This window comes from Sapajus apella, unplaced genomic scaffold (genome assembly GCF_009761245.1).
Source record: "Sapajus apella isolate SASKATOON/1434 unplaced genomic scaffold, GSC_monkey_1.0 scaffold37, whole genome shotgun sequence".
Lineage (NCBI taxonomy): Eukaryota > Metazoa > Chordata > Mammalia > Primates > Cebidae > Sapajus > Sapajus apella.
The window spans coordinates 1,516,757-1,533,987 of record NW_022436977.1 but is presented as its reverse complement, the minus strand read 5'-3'; the positions used below and the strand labels follow the sequence as shown (position 1 = coordinate 1,533,987).

The following is a 17,231-nucleotide window of genomic DNA, read 5'->3' as shown; positions in this document are numbered from 1 at the left end:
AGATATTTACATCGCTTTGTGTCTTGAAGAATAAAGAGGTTGTCAGCAGTCAGAGAAGGAGATGGAAAGGCCTTCTGGGTTACAGGAGCAACTTGAGCAGAGCCCACAAGTTTGGAAATAGAGGGGCCATTAGGGACTAGAAAGATCTGTGTTGTTCCCCCACAGGGTTTGTCAAGGATGTCATACAAATAATGACTCCTATATCTACTATCTCCTGACTCAACTTTCAGTTCTTCATGGGATGCCTTGGTAGAGGCATGATCCAGCAGTCTCTGGATCTGATGTGCCATTGCCCCAAACTCATTGAGTCCAAACCCCATTCTAAGTACTCCCCTGATGAATGACATAACTTTACAAATGTACCCAAGCTAGAAACACAGGAGTCACCTTGGACCCTTCTTTCCATTCCCTTGCCACATCTGCCTGGCCAAAAGGTTTTTGGTTGGTTCCATTTACTAAATATCTCTTAAAAGTCATCCCCATCTCCACAGCCACTTTCTTAGCATGGTGGCAGTAAGGTGCACTGGAAAAAATTTGATATTGCAATCCTGGGTTTGAATCCCAGCTCAGCCACTCATTAGCTATGTGAAGCTAGAACCCCTCTGAAATGTAGTTTCCTCATCTGTAAAATGAAGAAAATAAAATTGCCACCTCACATGATTGTGAAGAATGAATGCATACAAAAGCCTTCATGGCCCACACTAAGGGCTCTGGAATTAATGGCCATTATCACTGTCATTGTGAGAACACAAAAACCCTCTATGATTTTCCATTTTCTATAGGATCACATCAAAACTCCTCAGCAAGGCAGTAAGAGTTGGTCCTTCGCCATGCTCGGTATATTTCAGCCACACTGAAGGTTTACCATTTTTTTCTCGCACTGTTTCCTCAGCCAGCACAGCCCCTCCTTCCTTCTCCACCCACAGAATTAGCTTCATTCTTTACATCCTAGTTCAAATCAATCCACCAATCACGTGCTCTTTCTCTTTCTTTCTCAATAAACCTTCAACAATTCAGCAAACCGGTGGTTCCCCATCTGTGTCTCACAAAGGTGTGTTCATGCCTCTAGCCTAACTTTGGTCCTACTGGGCGTGAGTTAGGTGTATGGTGTCTTCCACAGACAGGGATTACCAGCAAGCAGGGAAGACCCTCCTCCACGTCAGTATCCTGGTGCCTGCCTGGTACGCTGTCTGCCATGGAGGAGACCTCAACAAAGCCGTTAAATTCAAATGAGCCACAAGAAAACTAAGTGCTCAGTAGACACTGGGATTCCTTTTTTTTTTTTTTTTTTTTTCTTTTGTGACAGGGTCTTGCTCTGTTGCCCAGGATGGAGTGCAAAGGTGCGACTACAACTTACTGCAACTTCTGGGCTCAAGCAATCCTCCTGTGTCGGCCTCCAGTAGCTGAGACTGCAGATGTGTGACACCACATCCAGCCAATTTTTTGTTTTGTTTTTTTGTAGAGATAGGGTTTAGTCATGTTGCCCAGGCTGGTCTCAAACTCCTGGACTCAAGTATCTGCCCACCTCAGCCTTCCAAAATGCTGGGATTACATGGGATTCCTTAATGTTTCAATACGAAAATCAGAGTCCTGAATAAATTAAAGTTTCAAGAGCCACATCTGAATCTGAAACTATAGATCAATCTGAAACTATAGATCAGGCTCTGATCTGAAACTATCGATTGATGGTTCTCAGCCTTCTCTTTGCATCAAATTCAGCTGGAGTTTTAAAAGACACAGATACTAAGGCCCTATCCCCAGCACTTGTGATGTAATAGATCTGGGGTGGGGCCTGTGCCATGGTGGGTATTAAAAGCTCTCCTGTGCAGCCAGGGTTGAGATTCTCTGCTGTAGCTCGGGGGGATCCACCATGTCACACAGGGCTCCTAGTCCAAGTGCTGCTGGGAGAGTCAGAGACCAGGCTCACAGGGATCACTGAGAGAATGAGCCCCTCAGCTGCTGAGCACTGGTGCTCCCTGCCCCAAATGGTTGACTCTTACTCCACAGTGCTATAATCATAGTATTTTCCATGTGTGCTGTGAAGGGAAAATGGTTGGGAAGGGCTGATGGAATGAACACTTACTTGCCCACTGTGCACATGCCGGTGTCAGGGCTAGGAAACTTGCACTTGTTACTTATTTAGCTTTCACAACACACACATGGTGGGAAGTTTGGGATTCCTGTTTTTCTGATGAGAAAAACAAGCCCAGAAGCTAAGTCGCTGCCCAAGGCCACAGAGGTGGAAAGTGATAGTATTACAGGCTCCAGCCCCAGAAGTAACTCACCACACACTGGAGCTATGCAGGAAATCTCTGTCTAAGCAACCGAATACTTCAGGGACAGGCAAAGAGGAAGAAGAGAGACAGGAAGAAAAGGGAATCTGGGGAAAAGAGGGAAAATGGGGAAAGAAAGAAGAGGCAAGATTGGGGAGGGCATAAGCAGCTTTACAGGGCTGTCCCAAGAGTTCTGACAGAAGGGCCAGGCGTGGTGGCTCACGCCTGTTATCCCAGCACTTTGGGAGGCTGAGGGTAGACCACAAGGTCAGGAGTTCGAGACCAGCCTGGCCAACATGGTGAAACCCCGTCTCTACTAAAAATAAGAAATTGGCCCTGCATGGTGGCACACACCTGTAGTCCCACCTACTCGGGAGGCTGAGGCAGGAGAATTGCTTGAACCTGAGAGTCAGAGGTTGCAGTAAACCGAGATTGTGCCACTGCACTCCAGCCTGGGCGACAGAGCAAGACTCTGTCTCTAAAAAAAGAAAAAATAGTTCTGAGAGGAGTCTGAGTGAAAAGTGACATTCTCCAGTACACCTCAGTCTGGGGGAGGCTGGGCAGGGGAGCCCTGGCATTCCATAGTAGGAATGCAGACACAGGCTGTGCAGAGCACAGGCTGCACCCCTGGATGTCTGCTCAACTTCAATGCCAGGGTCATATGGATGAAATAGACACACAGCGCTTAGCCTCAGGCTTCCTGTGTAGACTTAACACACCCGGATTATGGTGGGTACTTAGTAAATATCAGTCTGTCTGCTTGTCCCTCTCTTATTCCTTCTGATTCCCCCATATTTAAGCTGAGCCAGAGACCCTGGATCAGAGATACTCACAGGATGTAGGTGATGACGCCTATGCTCCTGTAAAATAAAGAACAGTTGAGTCAGGGCCGCCTGGGTCCAATCCCCGACCAGCAAGGGACACCTGCATGGATCTAAGGGGAAGAGGTCACTTGCCTCCCCCACAGCAGCTCCTAGATACTGTCTCATGCTCCACACCCCTCTCCATCCCGCCCTTCAGCAGCAGCCTGGGATGCGTTTGGAGTCATTGAGCTCTGAACCCTGAGTCTGAGGACCCAAGTTCAAGGTCAGAATCCTGCACTTGCAGGCTGTGTGATTTGGGTAAGTCCCTTACCACTTCTGAGCCCTTTCTCCTTATGTGGATAATGATAATCACCTCACAGGAATGTTAACAGGATTTTAGAAAACCAGGTAACAAAGGTGCTCAGCCAACTGTAAAGCAGCATCCAAATGAAATGAGTGGCATCTGTGCAGAGAACTAATCCCTACAGTATCCGCAGGCCTAGCACAGTGCCCCGATGCGTGAACTTTCAGTGACCACTTGGCTGACCAACTGAGCGAGTTACTGTTACTATTATTTTTAACCTGGCTGGGGAGGCCCAGAGGTGAGTCTGCACCTCCACCTTGCCTCTCTTCTTGCTCCTCCACTGCTGACAAAGCTCTGACCTGGTCAGGTGGTAACTGGCCTCAGGTCCAGGCCTAGTGGCCCTCCAGCTGCCCTGGCCGCAGGTCTAACACTGGGAGAGCTGCCAGAGGCTCTGAACGGTGAATGTGGAGTAAGGGGCTTTCACGGTTAAGGGGATATCACCTGGAGCAGGATCTCAGGCCTTCTGCCCTTGGAAGGATCCCTAGGTCACCTGAGTGGCCTGTCCAACTTACCACATGTCAGCCTCCAGACCCAGGGGCTCGTAGTTCACAATTTCTGGAGCTGAAAGAGGTCATATTAAAGAGTCAATAGGAGTGTAAACATGAGAGGAGAGATAGTTGTAAGGAATTTTAGGGAATTTGATAATAAATGTCTCTATCCTGAATCCCCAGGAAGAGTAGAGCAACAGATAAAGGTGGTCTGCATCTAAGAATTCTGAGGAAAGGAGTTGCCATGGCCCAAATGTTTGTGTTTCCCCAAAATTCATCTGTTGACAGTGAATCCCCAACGTAATAGTATGAAGAAGTGGAGTCTTTAGGAGGTGACTAGGTCATGAGAATGGAAACCTCACAAGCGGGACTGTACCCTCATAAAGAGGTCTGAGGGCTGGGTGTGGTGGCTCATACCTGAAATCCCAGCACTTTGGGAGGCTGAGGGGGGAGGATTGCTGGAGCCCAGGAGTTGGAGACCAGCCTGGGCAACACAGGGAGACCCCATCTCCACAAAAAGTTTTTAAAAATTAGCTGGGCATGGTAACACATGCCTGTAGTCTTAGGTACTCGGGAAGAGGCTGAGGTAGGAGGATTGCTTGAGCCTGGGAGGTTGAGGCTGCAGTGAGCCATAATTGCACCACTACACTCTAGCCCAGGTGACAGAGTGAGACCGCATTTGAAAAAAAAAAGGAGAGAGAGAGAAAGAAAAAGAAAAAGAGGCCTGAGAGGGCTTATTTGCCCCTTTGGCCATTTGATGACTTAACAAGAAGGCGCCATTTATGAAACAGGGTAAACTCTCATCAGATTCCAAATCTGCTGGCACCTTGACCTTGGACTTCCCATCCTCCAGAACTGTGAACAGTGAACTTCTATAGTTTATAAATGACTCACTTTAAGGCATTTCATTAAAGCAGCCCAAAAGGACTAAGAAAATTGTTGTCTGTTATCCTGGTAGAAACCTTTTACAAACAGGCCTTGAGAGAGAGGAAGAGGAAAAGTACACAGAATACCTGAGAAAGGAGGAGAAGGGCAGGGAAACGAAGGTACAGAAGGAGAAATGGGGCCTTGGCTATGAGGCCTGCTTTAGAACTCCCTGGTAAAGACCAGTCATGTCAGTGCTGGAAAATGGTGAAGGAGAAGGCAGAGAGGGACTCCACTTTCCTCTGAGTCTGGTCTGAAAGAGGGTACCTCCCACCTGATGAGGAGGAGGATATCCTGGGGTCCCCTGGGACAATGAGCTTAAGGGGCAGCCAGGAGAAGATGTCCAGGGACAGTTTCCAGGGCCAGAGCCCTCACGTTTGGAGCCATCCACGTACAGGAAGGAGTAGCAGCTGAGGCAACGATGTGATGACCAGGAGAGGGTGCAGAGTCTAGGAAAGAAGGCTCTGCCGAGGAGAGAAGAGGACCAAATCCTCCCCAGAAATCAAGCAGATAATCCCTGGAAAGTGAGTGTTGAATTTCACAGCCACCGCAGTGCCCAGAATGTCAAGAAGGTACAGGCTGGGCATGGTGGCTCACACCTGTAATCCTAGCACTTTGGGAGGCTGAGGCGGGCTGATGACTTGAGGTCAAGAGTTCAAGACCAGCCTGGCCAACATGGCAAAACCCTGTCTCTACTAAGAATACAAAAAAAAAATTGGCTGGGCATGGTGGCGGGTGCCTATAATCCCAGCTACTTGGGAGGCTGAGGCAGGAGAATTGCTTGAACCTGGGAAGTGGAGGTTGCAGTGAGCCGAGATTGTCCAAGTGAGGCACAGAAATTTGGACTGTGCGTTACAGAGACTCTTATAGCAATGTGACATTGCTGTGACATCCCAACTGTGGTCATTTTTCTAATAATTTATTTGTTTTTATTTTTATTTTTTTTAAGATGGAGTTTCACTCTTTTTGCCCAGGCTGGAGTGCAATGGCACGATCTTGGCTTACTGCAAGATCTGCCTCCTAGGTTCAAGTGATTCTCCTGCCTCAACTTCCTGAGTAGCTGGGATTACAGGCATGTGCCACCATGCCCAGCTAATTTTGTATTAGTAGAGACAGGTTTCTCCATGTTGGTCAGGCTGGTCTTGAACTCCCGACCTCAGGTGATACACCCTACTTGGCCTCCCAAAGTGCTGGGACTACAAGGCACAAGCCATAATGCCTGGCCTCCAGCCTGGTGATAGAATGAGCCCCTGTCTAAAAAAAAAAATAAAAAAAAAAAAAAAAAAAAAAGTACAAAGAAGTGGAAGTAAGATTGTAGATGATACTTTTTAAAAGCTTGGCGATCATGGAGGCAAAAGAGAGGGCAGTAGCTTGAGAAGGAGGAAGGACTGAGCCTGTACAACTGCAAATAGAAAAGGTAGAGAGTGGGAAAGTGTGAGTTTATCTAAAACAATACCAAAACTATTGTATCCACAGCCTATGGTCTGCCCTCTTGTCCTCTTGCTTTCCTCTGCTTCAAGACACAAGGAACTACTCTCCTGGTTTTGCTGATGTTTTAGCTTTATAAAAATGCTGTCTTAATATCGGGCATGGTGGCTCAGTCCTGCAATCCCAGTACTTTGGGAGGGTGAGGGAGGCGGATCAGGTCAGAAGTTCGAGACCAGCCTGGCCAACATGGTGAAACACTGTCTCTATTAAAAAATACAAAAATTAGCCAGATATGGTAGCAGGCACCTGTAATCGCAGCTACTTGGGAGGCTGAGGCAGGTGAATCGCTTGAACCCTGGAGACAGAGGTTGCAGTGAGCTGAGATCATGCCATTGCACCTCAACCTGGGTAACAAGAGCAAGACTCTGTCTTAAAAAGAAAAATGCTGTCATACTGCATGTGATTTATAGTCACTTTATTTTTTTACTTAACATTTATGCTTCTAGTGTTCACTGAATGTTCATCTATGCTTTTTATATTTTCACTGCTATATAGTAATCCATTATGTGAATGTGTATCATTTTTTAGTCATTCTCCTCTCAGAGTTAGTGTAAATGGTTTCCATGTTTTAAGATTATTGGAACTGCTAGGCATGGTGGCTCACGCCTGTAATACCAGCACTTTGGGAGGCCAAGGCGGGTGGATCACCTGAATTCAGGAATTCGAGACCAGCCTGACCAACATGGAGAAACCCCGTCTCTACTAAAAATACAAAAATTAGCAGGGCATGGTGGTGCGTGCCTGTAGTCCTAGCTACTCTGGAGAGAGGCTGAGGCAGAAGAATCACTTTAACCTGGGAGGCGGAAGTTGCAGTGAGCCGAGATGGTACCACTGCACTCCAGCCTGGGTGACAGAGTGAGATTTCTTCTCAAAAAAAAAAAAAAAAAAAATTATTGGAACAATTGCTATGAACTTTTTTTTGCATGTGTTTCCTACTGTGCACGTGAAAGACTTTCTTTAGGTCAGTGACATTCAAAGTTTGGTCTGCAGACAGTCCACACATTGACACCGGTTCAACAAGATAGGCACAGAAATTTGGACTATGCATTTAGAAACTCATGGCAAGGTGACATTGCTGTGCCATCCAAACTGGTCATTTTTCTAATAATTTATTTGTTTTTATTTTTATTTTTTTGAGACAGAGTTTCACTCTTTTTGCCCAGGATGGAGTGCAATGGTGTGATCTTGGCTTACTGCAAGATCTGCCTCCTGGGTTCAAATGATTCTCCTGCCTCAGCCTCCAAAGTAGCTGGGATTACAGGCACCTAGTACCACACCCAGCTAATTTTTGTATTTTTAGTAGAGATGGGGTTTCACCATGTTGGCCAGGCTGGTCTCGAACTCCTGACCTCAGGTGATCCACCTGCCTTGGCCTCCCAAAGTGCTGAGATTATAGGTGTGAGCCACAGCACCCATCCTATTGTTTTGTTCTGTTTTTTGAGACAGAGTCTCACTGTCACCCAGGCTGGAGTGCAGTGGGACTATCTTGGCTCTTTGCAACCTCCGCCTCCCAGGTTCAAGCAATTCTCCTACCTCAGCCTCCAGAGTAGCTGGGACTACAGCACGCACCACCATGCCTGGTTAATTTTTTGTATTTTTAGTAGAGATGGGGTTACACCATGTTGGCCAGGCTGGTCTCGAACTCCTAGTCTCAAGAGATCCACCCATCTTGGCCTCCCAAAATACTGCGATTACAGGCATGAGCCACTCCGCCCAGCCATCATCACAATTTTAGGCAGAAAAATGTTTATATTATTTGCTTAATATTTACTGGTTTCTTTGCTTCTATTACTTCTTGCTTTGAGGCCTCCCTTCAGAGTTCATTTCTTTAATTCAGAAGTACATCTTTTAGAAGGTCTGTTAATGATGGTCTATTGGTGGTAAACTCTATATCAATGTTTTGGGTTTTTTTTTCTTAATTGTTCTTTCTTGTTTTTCTTAAATCTTTTGCCTTTTTTTGAGATACGGTCTTACTCTGTCATGCAGGCTAGAGTGCAATGGTGTGATCTCGGCTCACGACAACCTCTGCCTCCGAGGTTCAAATGATCCTCCTGCCTCAGCCTCCCAAGTAGCTGGGATTACCTGTATGCGCTACCACACTTGGCTACTTTTTGTTTATTTAGTAGAGACAGGGTTTCACCATCTCGGCCAGGCTGGTCTCAAACTCCTGACCTCAAGTGATCCACCCGCCTCAGCCTCCCAAAGTGCTGGGATTACAGGCGTGAGCCACCGTGCCCGGCCTCATTCTTGAGATATATTTTTTCTAGGCACACAATTATGGGTTTATTTTTTATTTTTCCTCAGCTCTTTGAAGACAATATTCCACTGGATACTGGCTTCCATTGTTGTTTTGAGAAATATGTTGTTGATCTTATTGTTCTTTTGTAGGTATTTGTCTTTTCTCTGACTGCTTTGTCTTGGTACCCTTCAGTTTCACTCTAATGTGTTCAGGTAAGATTTCTGTCCTTTCTGTGTCTGTGGATGCATGGATGCAGTTCTGAAAACTCTCGGCCATTCTCTTCAAATAGTGCTTCTCCTTTTTTTTTTTTTTTGGTCTCTATTTCCACCTTTTAGAATGCCAAAGAGACCTATGATAGGCTTCCTCTTTCTACCCTCTTTTGCTCATCCTCTCTTCATATTTCTATGTCTCTGTCATTGTATGGTTTTCTTAGAAAGACAACCTGGCATAATGGGAAGAGCACAGGCTTTGCTGTTGGCTGGTTCTGTATTTGCATCTCAGTTGCATGGCCTTGTGTTGCCTTAAACAAGGCACTTGTTGGAGAAAATAATGAACCCTGCCTCAGGAAGCCATTTGAGGATAATTAAGACAATGTCTGTAGATCATGAGACATAGTGCCTGGCACACGGCAAGGGCTCCCTGCCCTGGGGTCTCTGGGGTCTCTGAGTAGCAATCTATAGTGGCTGCAGAGCCTGAAAATCCATCAGGTGGCTGGTCTGATATATTCTGTCTCTCTTTTTGATTTGACTGTGGTCAGAAGTTTTAGCATCCAGATGTTGAGGACATCATGACCACCCTCTATCTCCAAGACCACTTCAACTCCCGAAGCAGATAAGCAGACGGTGGTTCTCAGCGCTCATTCCTTCCCTCCCTACAGGCTGTTTCTTCATGATCCCAACCTCTGGCCCAAGTCCTATAAGGAGGCTTCTGGGGTACAGAATGGGCAGGGGCCTGGACCAAGGATGAGAGAAACAGAGGGAAGAGAAAGCAGGCAGGGCCCCACGGGAGCTGGGCACCCCCATACATGACATAAAGCCAGGCATAGAGGAGAGGCGAGTGGGTGGATTTGGTATTTGGCAGATTATTTCCTTTTCCTTTTTCAGGAAATCAAAAGCTAGTTCATAGAAGGTTGAGTTTATGGGAATTCAAGAGGGCGAGGTATTTTTAAATCTTCATAAGAATAAACTCATCTAAGAGCAGGAGGTGGGGCCAGCGCTGCGAGGCTTTAACAGCCTAGGCTGTAGCCCCACTGAGAGCCACAGGGCCCCACTCAGCCCTTACCCTACTGAGCACTCAAAGCCTACACCTGGGCCCTCACCCACAGGCCCAACAAGACATTTCCTCCCCCACCCATTAGGTTTCTAGGGATGTCTCAAGGCATCATCTCTTTGCCCAGAGGCCATGGCCCCAGACACAGGTTTCTTCCCGGGATCTCTACCTTTGATGCCAGATTCTTAGCTGAGAGAGAAACAAGCCTAAAACTTACCCACAAATTCTGGCGTCCCAAAAATGTTCTTAAATTCAACTCCATCTTCTATTTCGTGAGCCAGACCAAAGTCGATCAGCTTGATGTGTGGAATGGGAATATTCTTGTCTAACAACATAATGTTTTCTGGCTGGACAACAAAAAGGAAAAAGAAAACCAGGAAGGAAAGAAAAGAAGAGACAGTAATTAAAGCCTAGTTTATGTTTGGCTTTGGGGTTTGGGGTGGGACTTGATGTTCTTTTTAGGAGGCTGAAAGAGCATAAACTCTTCCTTGTTTTAGTGTCCTCAGTCTCCTCTGTGAACTCAAAGACAGGCAACGCATTGAGGGCATGGCCTGGGTTTTACTAAAACTTCTGCTCACAGCAGAACTGAAGACTCCAGCCTTCATCTCTCTTCTGTCTCTGAGTGGCAGATCCCTTTAACGCCATGTCTCTGTTTTCCCATCTGTCAAAAGGGGTCAATGAGATACTTGCAGCATTTCCTGTAAACAAACCCAGCATTGCTGTATGAGTGTGAAAAGGGCGGGGACATCCCAGGTTAGCCTCTGTTTATACTCGGCTTACTGACCTTGGTCTTCCTGACCACCTCTTTCCCCTGGCCAGCCAACTTCCTGTTGACAACATTCCCCTCCTCTGGACTAATCGTGTGGCCCATGTTTCTCTAGGTGTTTAACTAATTTTGGTCCTCAGCAGGTCACGGGAAAAAATGCACCCAATTTCCAGGGAAAATACCAGCTGCTCAGGCTATTTCCAGCCCAGCAAGCAGCTGCCAGGTCTGACACAACAATGTAGGTGGGTGCGGGGTAGGGGACAGCCCCTCACACACCCATGGGCCTGGCCCTTGCACACCCCGGACTCCCAGTGAGGCTGCGGTGGGAACCTGACCTCTCCCTTCTCACTCCTACCCAACCACTCAGACTACAAGCCCCTCTGCTTCACCCACTTTCTCCCACTCCACACAACTTTCCTTTGCTCCGTGCTACAGGAAATGTCCTGAAAATGCACATCCACACAAAATCTGTATACAAATGATCACAGCAGCATATTCACAATAGCCCTAAAGGGGAAACAATAAATGAATGGATAAACAAGATGTGAACACCCATATCACATCTGAATCCACATATGAATGCTGCTTGGCCATAAAAAGGAATGAAGTCAACGAAACAAGTAAAAAGGAATAAAGTGCTTCCAGGCACGATGGCTCACGCCTGTAATCCCAGCACTTTGGGAGGCTGAGGTGGGTAAAGAACATGGCAAAAACTCCATCTCTACTAAAAATACAAAAATTAGCCAGGTGTGGTGGTATGCGCCTGTAGTCCCAGCTACTCAGGAGGCTGAGACAGGAGAATCACTTAAACCTGGGAGATGGAGGTTGCAGTGAGCCGAGATTGCAACCACTACACTCCAGCCTGGGTAACAGAGTGAGTCTCTGTCTTAAAAAAATAATAAAAATAAAATAAATAAAAATAAAAAGGAATGAAGTACTGATACCTGCTATAGCAGCAATGAACCTTGAAAACATTATGCTAAGGGAAAGAACCAGTCACAAAAGACAAAAAACATTCCATTTATACAAATATTCAATTTATACAAAAAATATTCCATTTATACAAAATATCCAGCATAGGCAAATCCACAGAGACAGAAAGTAGATTAGCAGTCGCCTAGGACTAGGGGAGTGGAGAGATGGGGAGTACATGGTTTCTTTTCTATTTTCTATAAATGATGGTGGTGTTGGTTATTTAACTTTGTAAATGGTATGCATTAGCGAGTAAATTGTGTAGTATGTGAATTATATCTTCATTAAGCTATTAAATAAATATTTAAGAAAATTAAACATCCCTGTTTCTCAAAGCACTGAAGAGTTTCCATACCTTGCACTTTTGCTCACGCCATCTGCTCTATCCAGAAAGCTTTCTGTTAAGTCTCTGACCATCGAAATCCTAGCCGGGCTTCAAAGTCTAACTCAACCCACTGTGTTCTTGAAGACCTTCCTCAGCAACCCTGAGCACCCTCCACATCCCCAGGAGTGAGCCCCACCCCGCTGCAGGCCCCATCAGGCTCATTTGAACCTTTCTGTTATGACATTTGGCATGCTTTCTCTTGTCTCACAGTCCTTGGCTGTTTTTGCCATAGCTCCCCAATCAGAGCTGTCCTCAGCTGGAGGGAGGATTCAGATCTTTGCAGCTTTGCCCCCGCAGTGCGGAGCATAGCAGCTGGCGTGCTGAGGGTGACCCTGTCAGCTGAATTGATACTGAATCTGGATGGATGCCTTTCCCCAGGTGCCCCTGGCTGCCTATGGTCTCTGTGACCTTCCAACTGGAAACTTCCACTCAAGGGAGCTGGCTGAGGCCTTCCCCCACTTTTTTTCCTTTTTTTAAAAAAAATAAATAATACATTTCCTTTTGCTTTTTCTTTTTTTTTTGCTTATTTATTCTTCTTCCCCTCTGGAGATTACTCTCAATACTGTTTTGAAAATGTGTCCAGTCTTTCCCCAAGGGAGAACAAATCCTTAGGCTATACAGAAAGGAGCATGAGGGTGGGAGAGGTCAGCTCATGACTTGGATAAAATCCAGGAAGGTGGCTCCACTCTAGCACCCCTGACCAGCCCATTGGGGGCTGCCCATGGACCCCAAGTGTCCTGGCACCCCATGCAGTGAGCTGCACCCTCCCTTCTGGCCTCTATCTCCAGGGCAGCAGTTGCACCCTCTTCTTAAGAACTTCTCATCTCTTCCAGGGAAAAAACCCTGAGACATCTCTCCAGTGCTGAAGGGCCATGGCCGCAGACCTCCTGACCACCATAGCTGAGGCCCAGGACACCACTACACACACCACACTGAATGCGGGTGGGAGCCACAGTGGGCAGAGACAGAAACACCAGACCTGGTGATCCCCAGGACTATGGGGCAGCAGGGATGAGATGGTGAAGGGGAAGAACTGACGATGAAATTTCCAAGGCAATCCTGACAGATGAGACGTCTGCTTTCTCACATCTGCTCACCTCTGTGGAACACAGTCCAGGAAAGATGGTTTCTCCTCTGGCCTATAAGAACCTCAGGGCAGGCCAGGCACAGTGGCTTATGCCTATAATCCCAGCACTTTGGGAGGTTGAGGCAGGGGGATCACCTGAGGTCAGAAGTTGGAGACCAGCCTGGCCAACATGATGAAGCCCCATCTCTACTAAGAATACAAAAATTAGCAGGGCGTGGTGGCACACACCTGTAATCCCAGCTACTCAGGAGGCTGAGATGAGAGACTCACTTGAACCCAGGAGGCGGAGGCTGCAGTGAGCTGAGATCATACCACTGCACTCCAGCCTGGGCCACAGAGTGACACTCTGTCTCAAAAACAACAACAACAACAACAACAAAAATATATGAAACAAAAAAAAAGAACCTCAGTGCAAGGCCATGCTTCCCCACCTGAGTCTCATCTGTCTTCAGCCCCACCGCAAGAACCTAACACACAGCAGATGGCTTCTCTCCTGCTTGGAACACTCCCTGCACTGCCCCTGCTCCAAACCTGGCTAGTTCCTATCCACATTTCAGTAAAGGAAGCACCTCATCCAGAAGGTCTTCCCTGCTCTCTCCCTACCACCTCCCCACTTCCCAAAGTACCCCATAATACCCAAATGTAGTGCTTCTTACTCTGACAATCTTGTCTGCTTACTTATCTGTCTCCCTCTACTGGGTTGCCTAAGGGTTTTGTTCCTGTTATCTCCCCAGAGATTTGGATAGAGCCTGATATCCAGCAGGTGCTCAATAAATGTGCCCTGAGTGAAGACAGGTGCCACTGATTAAACCCCTGCAATCAATATACAGGACCCAGTGCTAAGCAAACATGTGACATACTTTATACTTCATTGAACTCTCAACTACCTCACACAATGGCTGCTATTATTCCTCTTTTACAAAAAGGAAGAAGAAAGAAAGAAAGAAAAGAAAGAAAGAAAGGAAAGAAAGAAAGAAAGAAAGAAAGAAAGAAAGAAAGAAAGAAAGAAAGAAAGAAAGAAAGAAAGAAAGAAAGAAAGAAAGAAAGAAAGAAAGGAAAGAAAGGCAGGCAAGCAAGCAAGACTGGCCAGGTGTGGTGGCTCACGCCCTGAGACATCTCTGACATCCCAGAACTTTTGGAGGCAGAGGCAGGAGGATCCCTTAATCCCAGGAGTTCAAGACCAGCTAGGACAACATGGCAAAAACCTACTTCTACAAAAAAAATTTTTTTAATTACCCCAGCGTGGCTGGGCGCAGTGGCTCAAGCCTGTAATCCTAGCACTTTGGGAGCTAAGTTGGGCGGATCACAAGGTCAAGAGATCAAGACCATCCTGGTCACCATGGTGAAACTCAGTCTCTACTGAAAATACAAAAAATTAGCTGGGCATGGTGGCATGCACCTGTAGTCTCAGCTATTCAGGAGGCTAAGGCAGGAGAATCGCTTGAACCTGGGGGGCAGAGGTTGCAGTGAGCTGAGATCGCGACACTGCTCTCCAGCCTGGCAACAGAGCAAGACTCCATCTCAAAAAAAACAAAAACAAAAAAATTACCCCAGTGTGGTGGCACACACCTGTAGTCCCAGCTACTCAGGAGGCTGAGGTGGGAGGATCACCTGAGTCCAGGAGATTCAGGATGCAATAAGCTATGATTGTGCCACTACACTCCAGCCTAGCCAACAGAGTGAGACCCTGTCGAAAAGAAAAGAGAAGAGAAAAGAAACCAAGACTATAACCTTAGTTTGTATTATTCCTCATTAGGAATTTTAACCTTTATCTCTAACCACTGGACTAAATAATTCCCCTTCCTTGCTTCTCAAGGGTCTTATTAATCTAGCCCAGGGGGGTCGGGTGCAGTGGTTCATGCCTGTAATCCCAGAACTTTGGGAAGCCAAAGTAGGTGGATCACTTGAGGTCAGGAGTTCGAGACCAGCCTGGCCAACAAAGTGAAACCCCAACTCTGCTAAAAAAAAAAATACAAAAATTAGCTGGGCATGGTGGCACACATCTGTAGTCACAGCTACTCGGGAGGCTGAGGCAGGAGAATTGCTTGAACTCGGGAAGCAGAGAGTTCAGGGAGCCAAGACTGTGCCACTGTACTCCAGCCTGGGTGACAGAGAGAGACACTGTCTCAAAAATAATAATAATTATATATATATCCCAGAGAGAAGCAGCAATGCCACGTGGGCCTAGCAACATGGAGCAACCTTGTGCCTGGGTCAGACACAACTGTTTTCCTTCTCTGGCACCTGTGTCCCACCCCAGGGTGCCTTTTCTTCTGGTGATACTTCCACGAGAGTGAGTGCCCCAGACCTCATCCCTGGCCTCAGGAGCTCCGGAGCAGGAAGTCCTCATTTCAGATGAGAAAACGGAGGTCCTGGTAGGGTGAACACCCAAGCTGTGTCTGGATAAAGAGATGTAGGGGGTTTCAGGCTGGAAGGTGGCCGTGGGGCAGCAGGAACTCTCTGTTGGGTGGTTAGGACCTGGGTTCTTGACCCCACCTTCACTACTCACTTATTGGGCCATTTGGACCAGGTATTCCTCCAGACTCAGACCTGCCCTGATTGGGAGTAAACAGAGGCCTTGGCCCCCTGCCATCCAACAATGTGTCTGCTTCCTTCCCAGGCCATTAAGGTGACTCTAGGCTGGCCAGGAGATTTGGGCCTTCAAATCTGAAGCTCCTCCTGCTTTCAGACAGGTTTCCTTCTTGCTGTCCCAAGCTCCACTACTGACCTGATGACAGCCAGGACAGAGGGCAGAGACTAACATTTACAAGATATTTACTAAGCCAAATTTGATGCTTGTGCTCTAGGTGATCTTTGCAGCCACCCTGAGTGATAGCTGCTGTTACCAACTCCATTTCACAGATGAGAAAACGGAGGCTCACAGGGCGAAATGATTTGCCCATGATGCAATGTCATATCAGTGGGGAGCAGCAGGGTGGGGCTTCCCTGGTAGTCCAATCCCCTTCTCCCCAGCACATCACTGAGTCTGGTTAAATATCTTCAGTGGTCCCACTGACCAGCAGAGAAACCCAAATGCCCCACCTAATATTTGAGGTAGTCAAGGCACTGACCGCCCCAGGCTCTTTCCAGCCTCACCACCCATCCCTTGCCTGTACCTGCTTTCCCGGCAGATGTCCAGAATGACATCTCAACTCCATCCTTTGCTCTGGCTGTTCTTCTTGCTTGGAATGCCTGCCCTAGTCCTCTTCATTTTCAGAGCATCTTCCCCCACAACCCTACCTCCTTACTCCCTTACTTAAGAGAGAGAGAGAGAATCTTTTTTTTCTTTTTTTTTTTTTTTTAAAGAGATGAGATGTTGCCCAGATTGGATTTAAACTCCTGGGCTCAAGTGATCCTCCCTGCTCAGTCTCCTGAGTAGTTAGGATTACAGATGTGAGCCACCCTGACACCCAGCTAACTCCCTAACTTTTCTCTGAGCTTCCTCCGACCCTGTGCCCTAACACCTCAGTGTTGATGATGCTGGCCTGCTGGCAGTTCTAAGTTGTAGGCTGTCTCTCACAGGTGATGCCACTTTCCTAGGTGGCAGACTTTTCTCCCAGAAAATTCAAATTGGTTTTAAGCTTCCTAGCACCCCCTGTGGCGTCTTGCATCGTGCATTTTCCATTAATATTTCAGGGCAGGAATTGAAATAATCCGGGGCCAGAGGCTCCTCCTTTTCTGCCCCACGGAGACCCCGCACCACCTCTAGGGGCTCCAGAGTGCACCCCTCCCATAGGGCTGTGATAGGGATGGAGCAAGAGGGAACAGGACTAAGGGAGGGTCCAAAAGGAAGCTAAGGGCAGTAAAGTAGCAGTTCCCCAAGGATTTGGTCTAAACTTCTCTGCTTCCTACTTCCCCCAACAGAGCAGGGTGGTGAGAAAGAGCGCAGGCCTGCGGACTGGAAAACTGCCGATCCAGCTCCACCACCCAAGGCCATGTGAGCTTAAGCAGGCCACTTCCTTTCCCCTGGCCTCAGCCTCCCAACTCTAGGTCAGGCAGTGGATGGCATCCAAAGCCCCTTCAAGCTCTAGGTTCTGCAGTTTCAAGATGGCATAACCTCCCAGGCTGGCTGGGAAAATTCCCACTGCTTTGGGCTGTAAGGCAGGATGTGTAAAGGCACATGTCTCCTGGCCCCAGGTCAGGAAGGAAGAACAGGCTGCTGCAACCACAGGC

At 47.3% G+C, this 17,231-nt stretch overlaps 1 protein-coding gene across 7 annotated transcripts in view; it reads right to left on the bottom strand.

The window, feature by feature from the left end:
- Positions 1 to 17,231, bottom strand: part of DAPK2 (death associated protein kinase 2) — a 125,988-nt gene that overhangs the window by 19,148 nt on the left and 89,609 nt on the right. For all 7 annotated transcript variants that reach the window (XM_032297209.1, XM_032297210.1, XM_032297211.1 and 4 more), the window contains 3 exons: positions 10,066 to 10,195; positions 3,953 to 4,001; positions 3,107 to 3,133 (listed from right to left, as the gene is read on the bottom strand). In XM_032297209.1, coding sequence (XP_032153100.1) covers positions 3,107 to 3,133; positions 3,953 to 4,001; positions 10,066 to 10,195 — 206 coding nt within the window. The remainder of the gene's footprint in view (positions 1 to 3,106; positions 3,134 to 3,952; positions 4,002 to 10,065; positions 10,196 to 17,231) is intronic.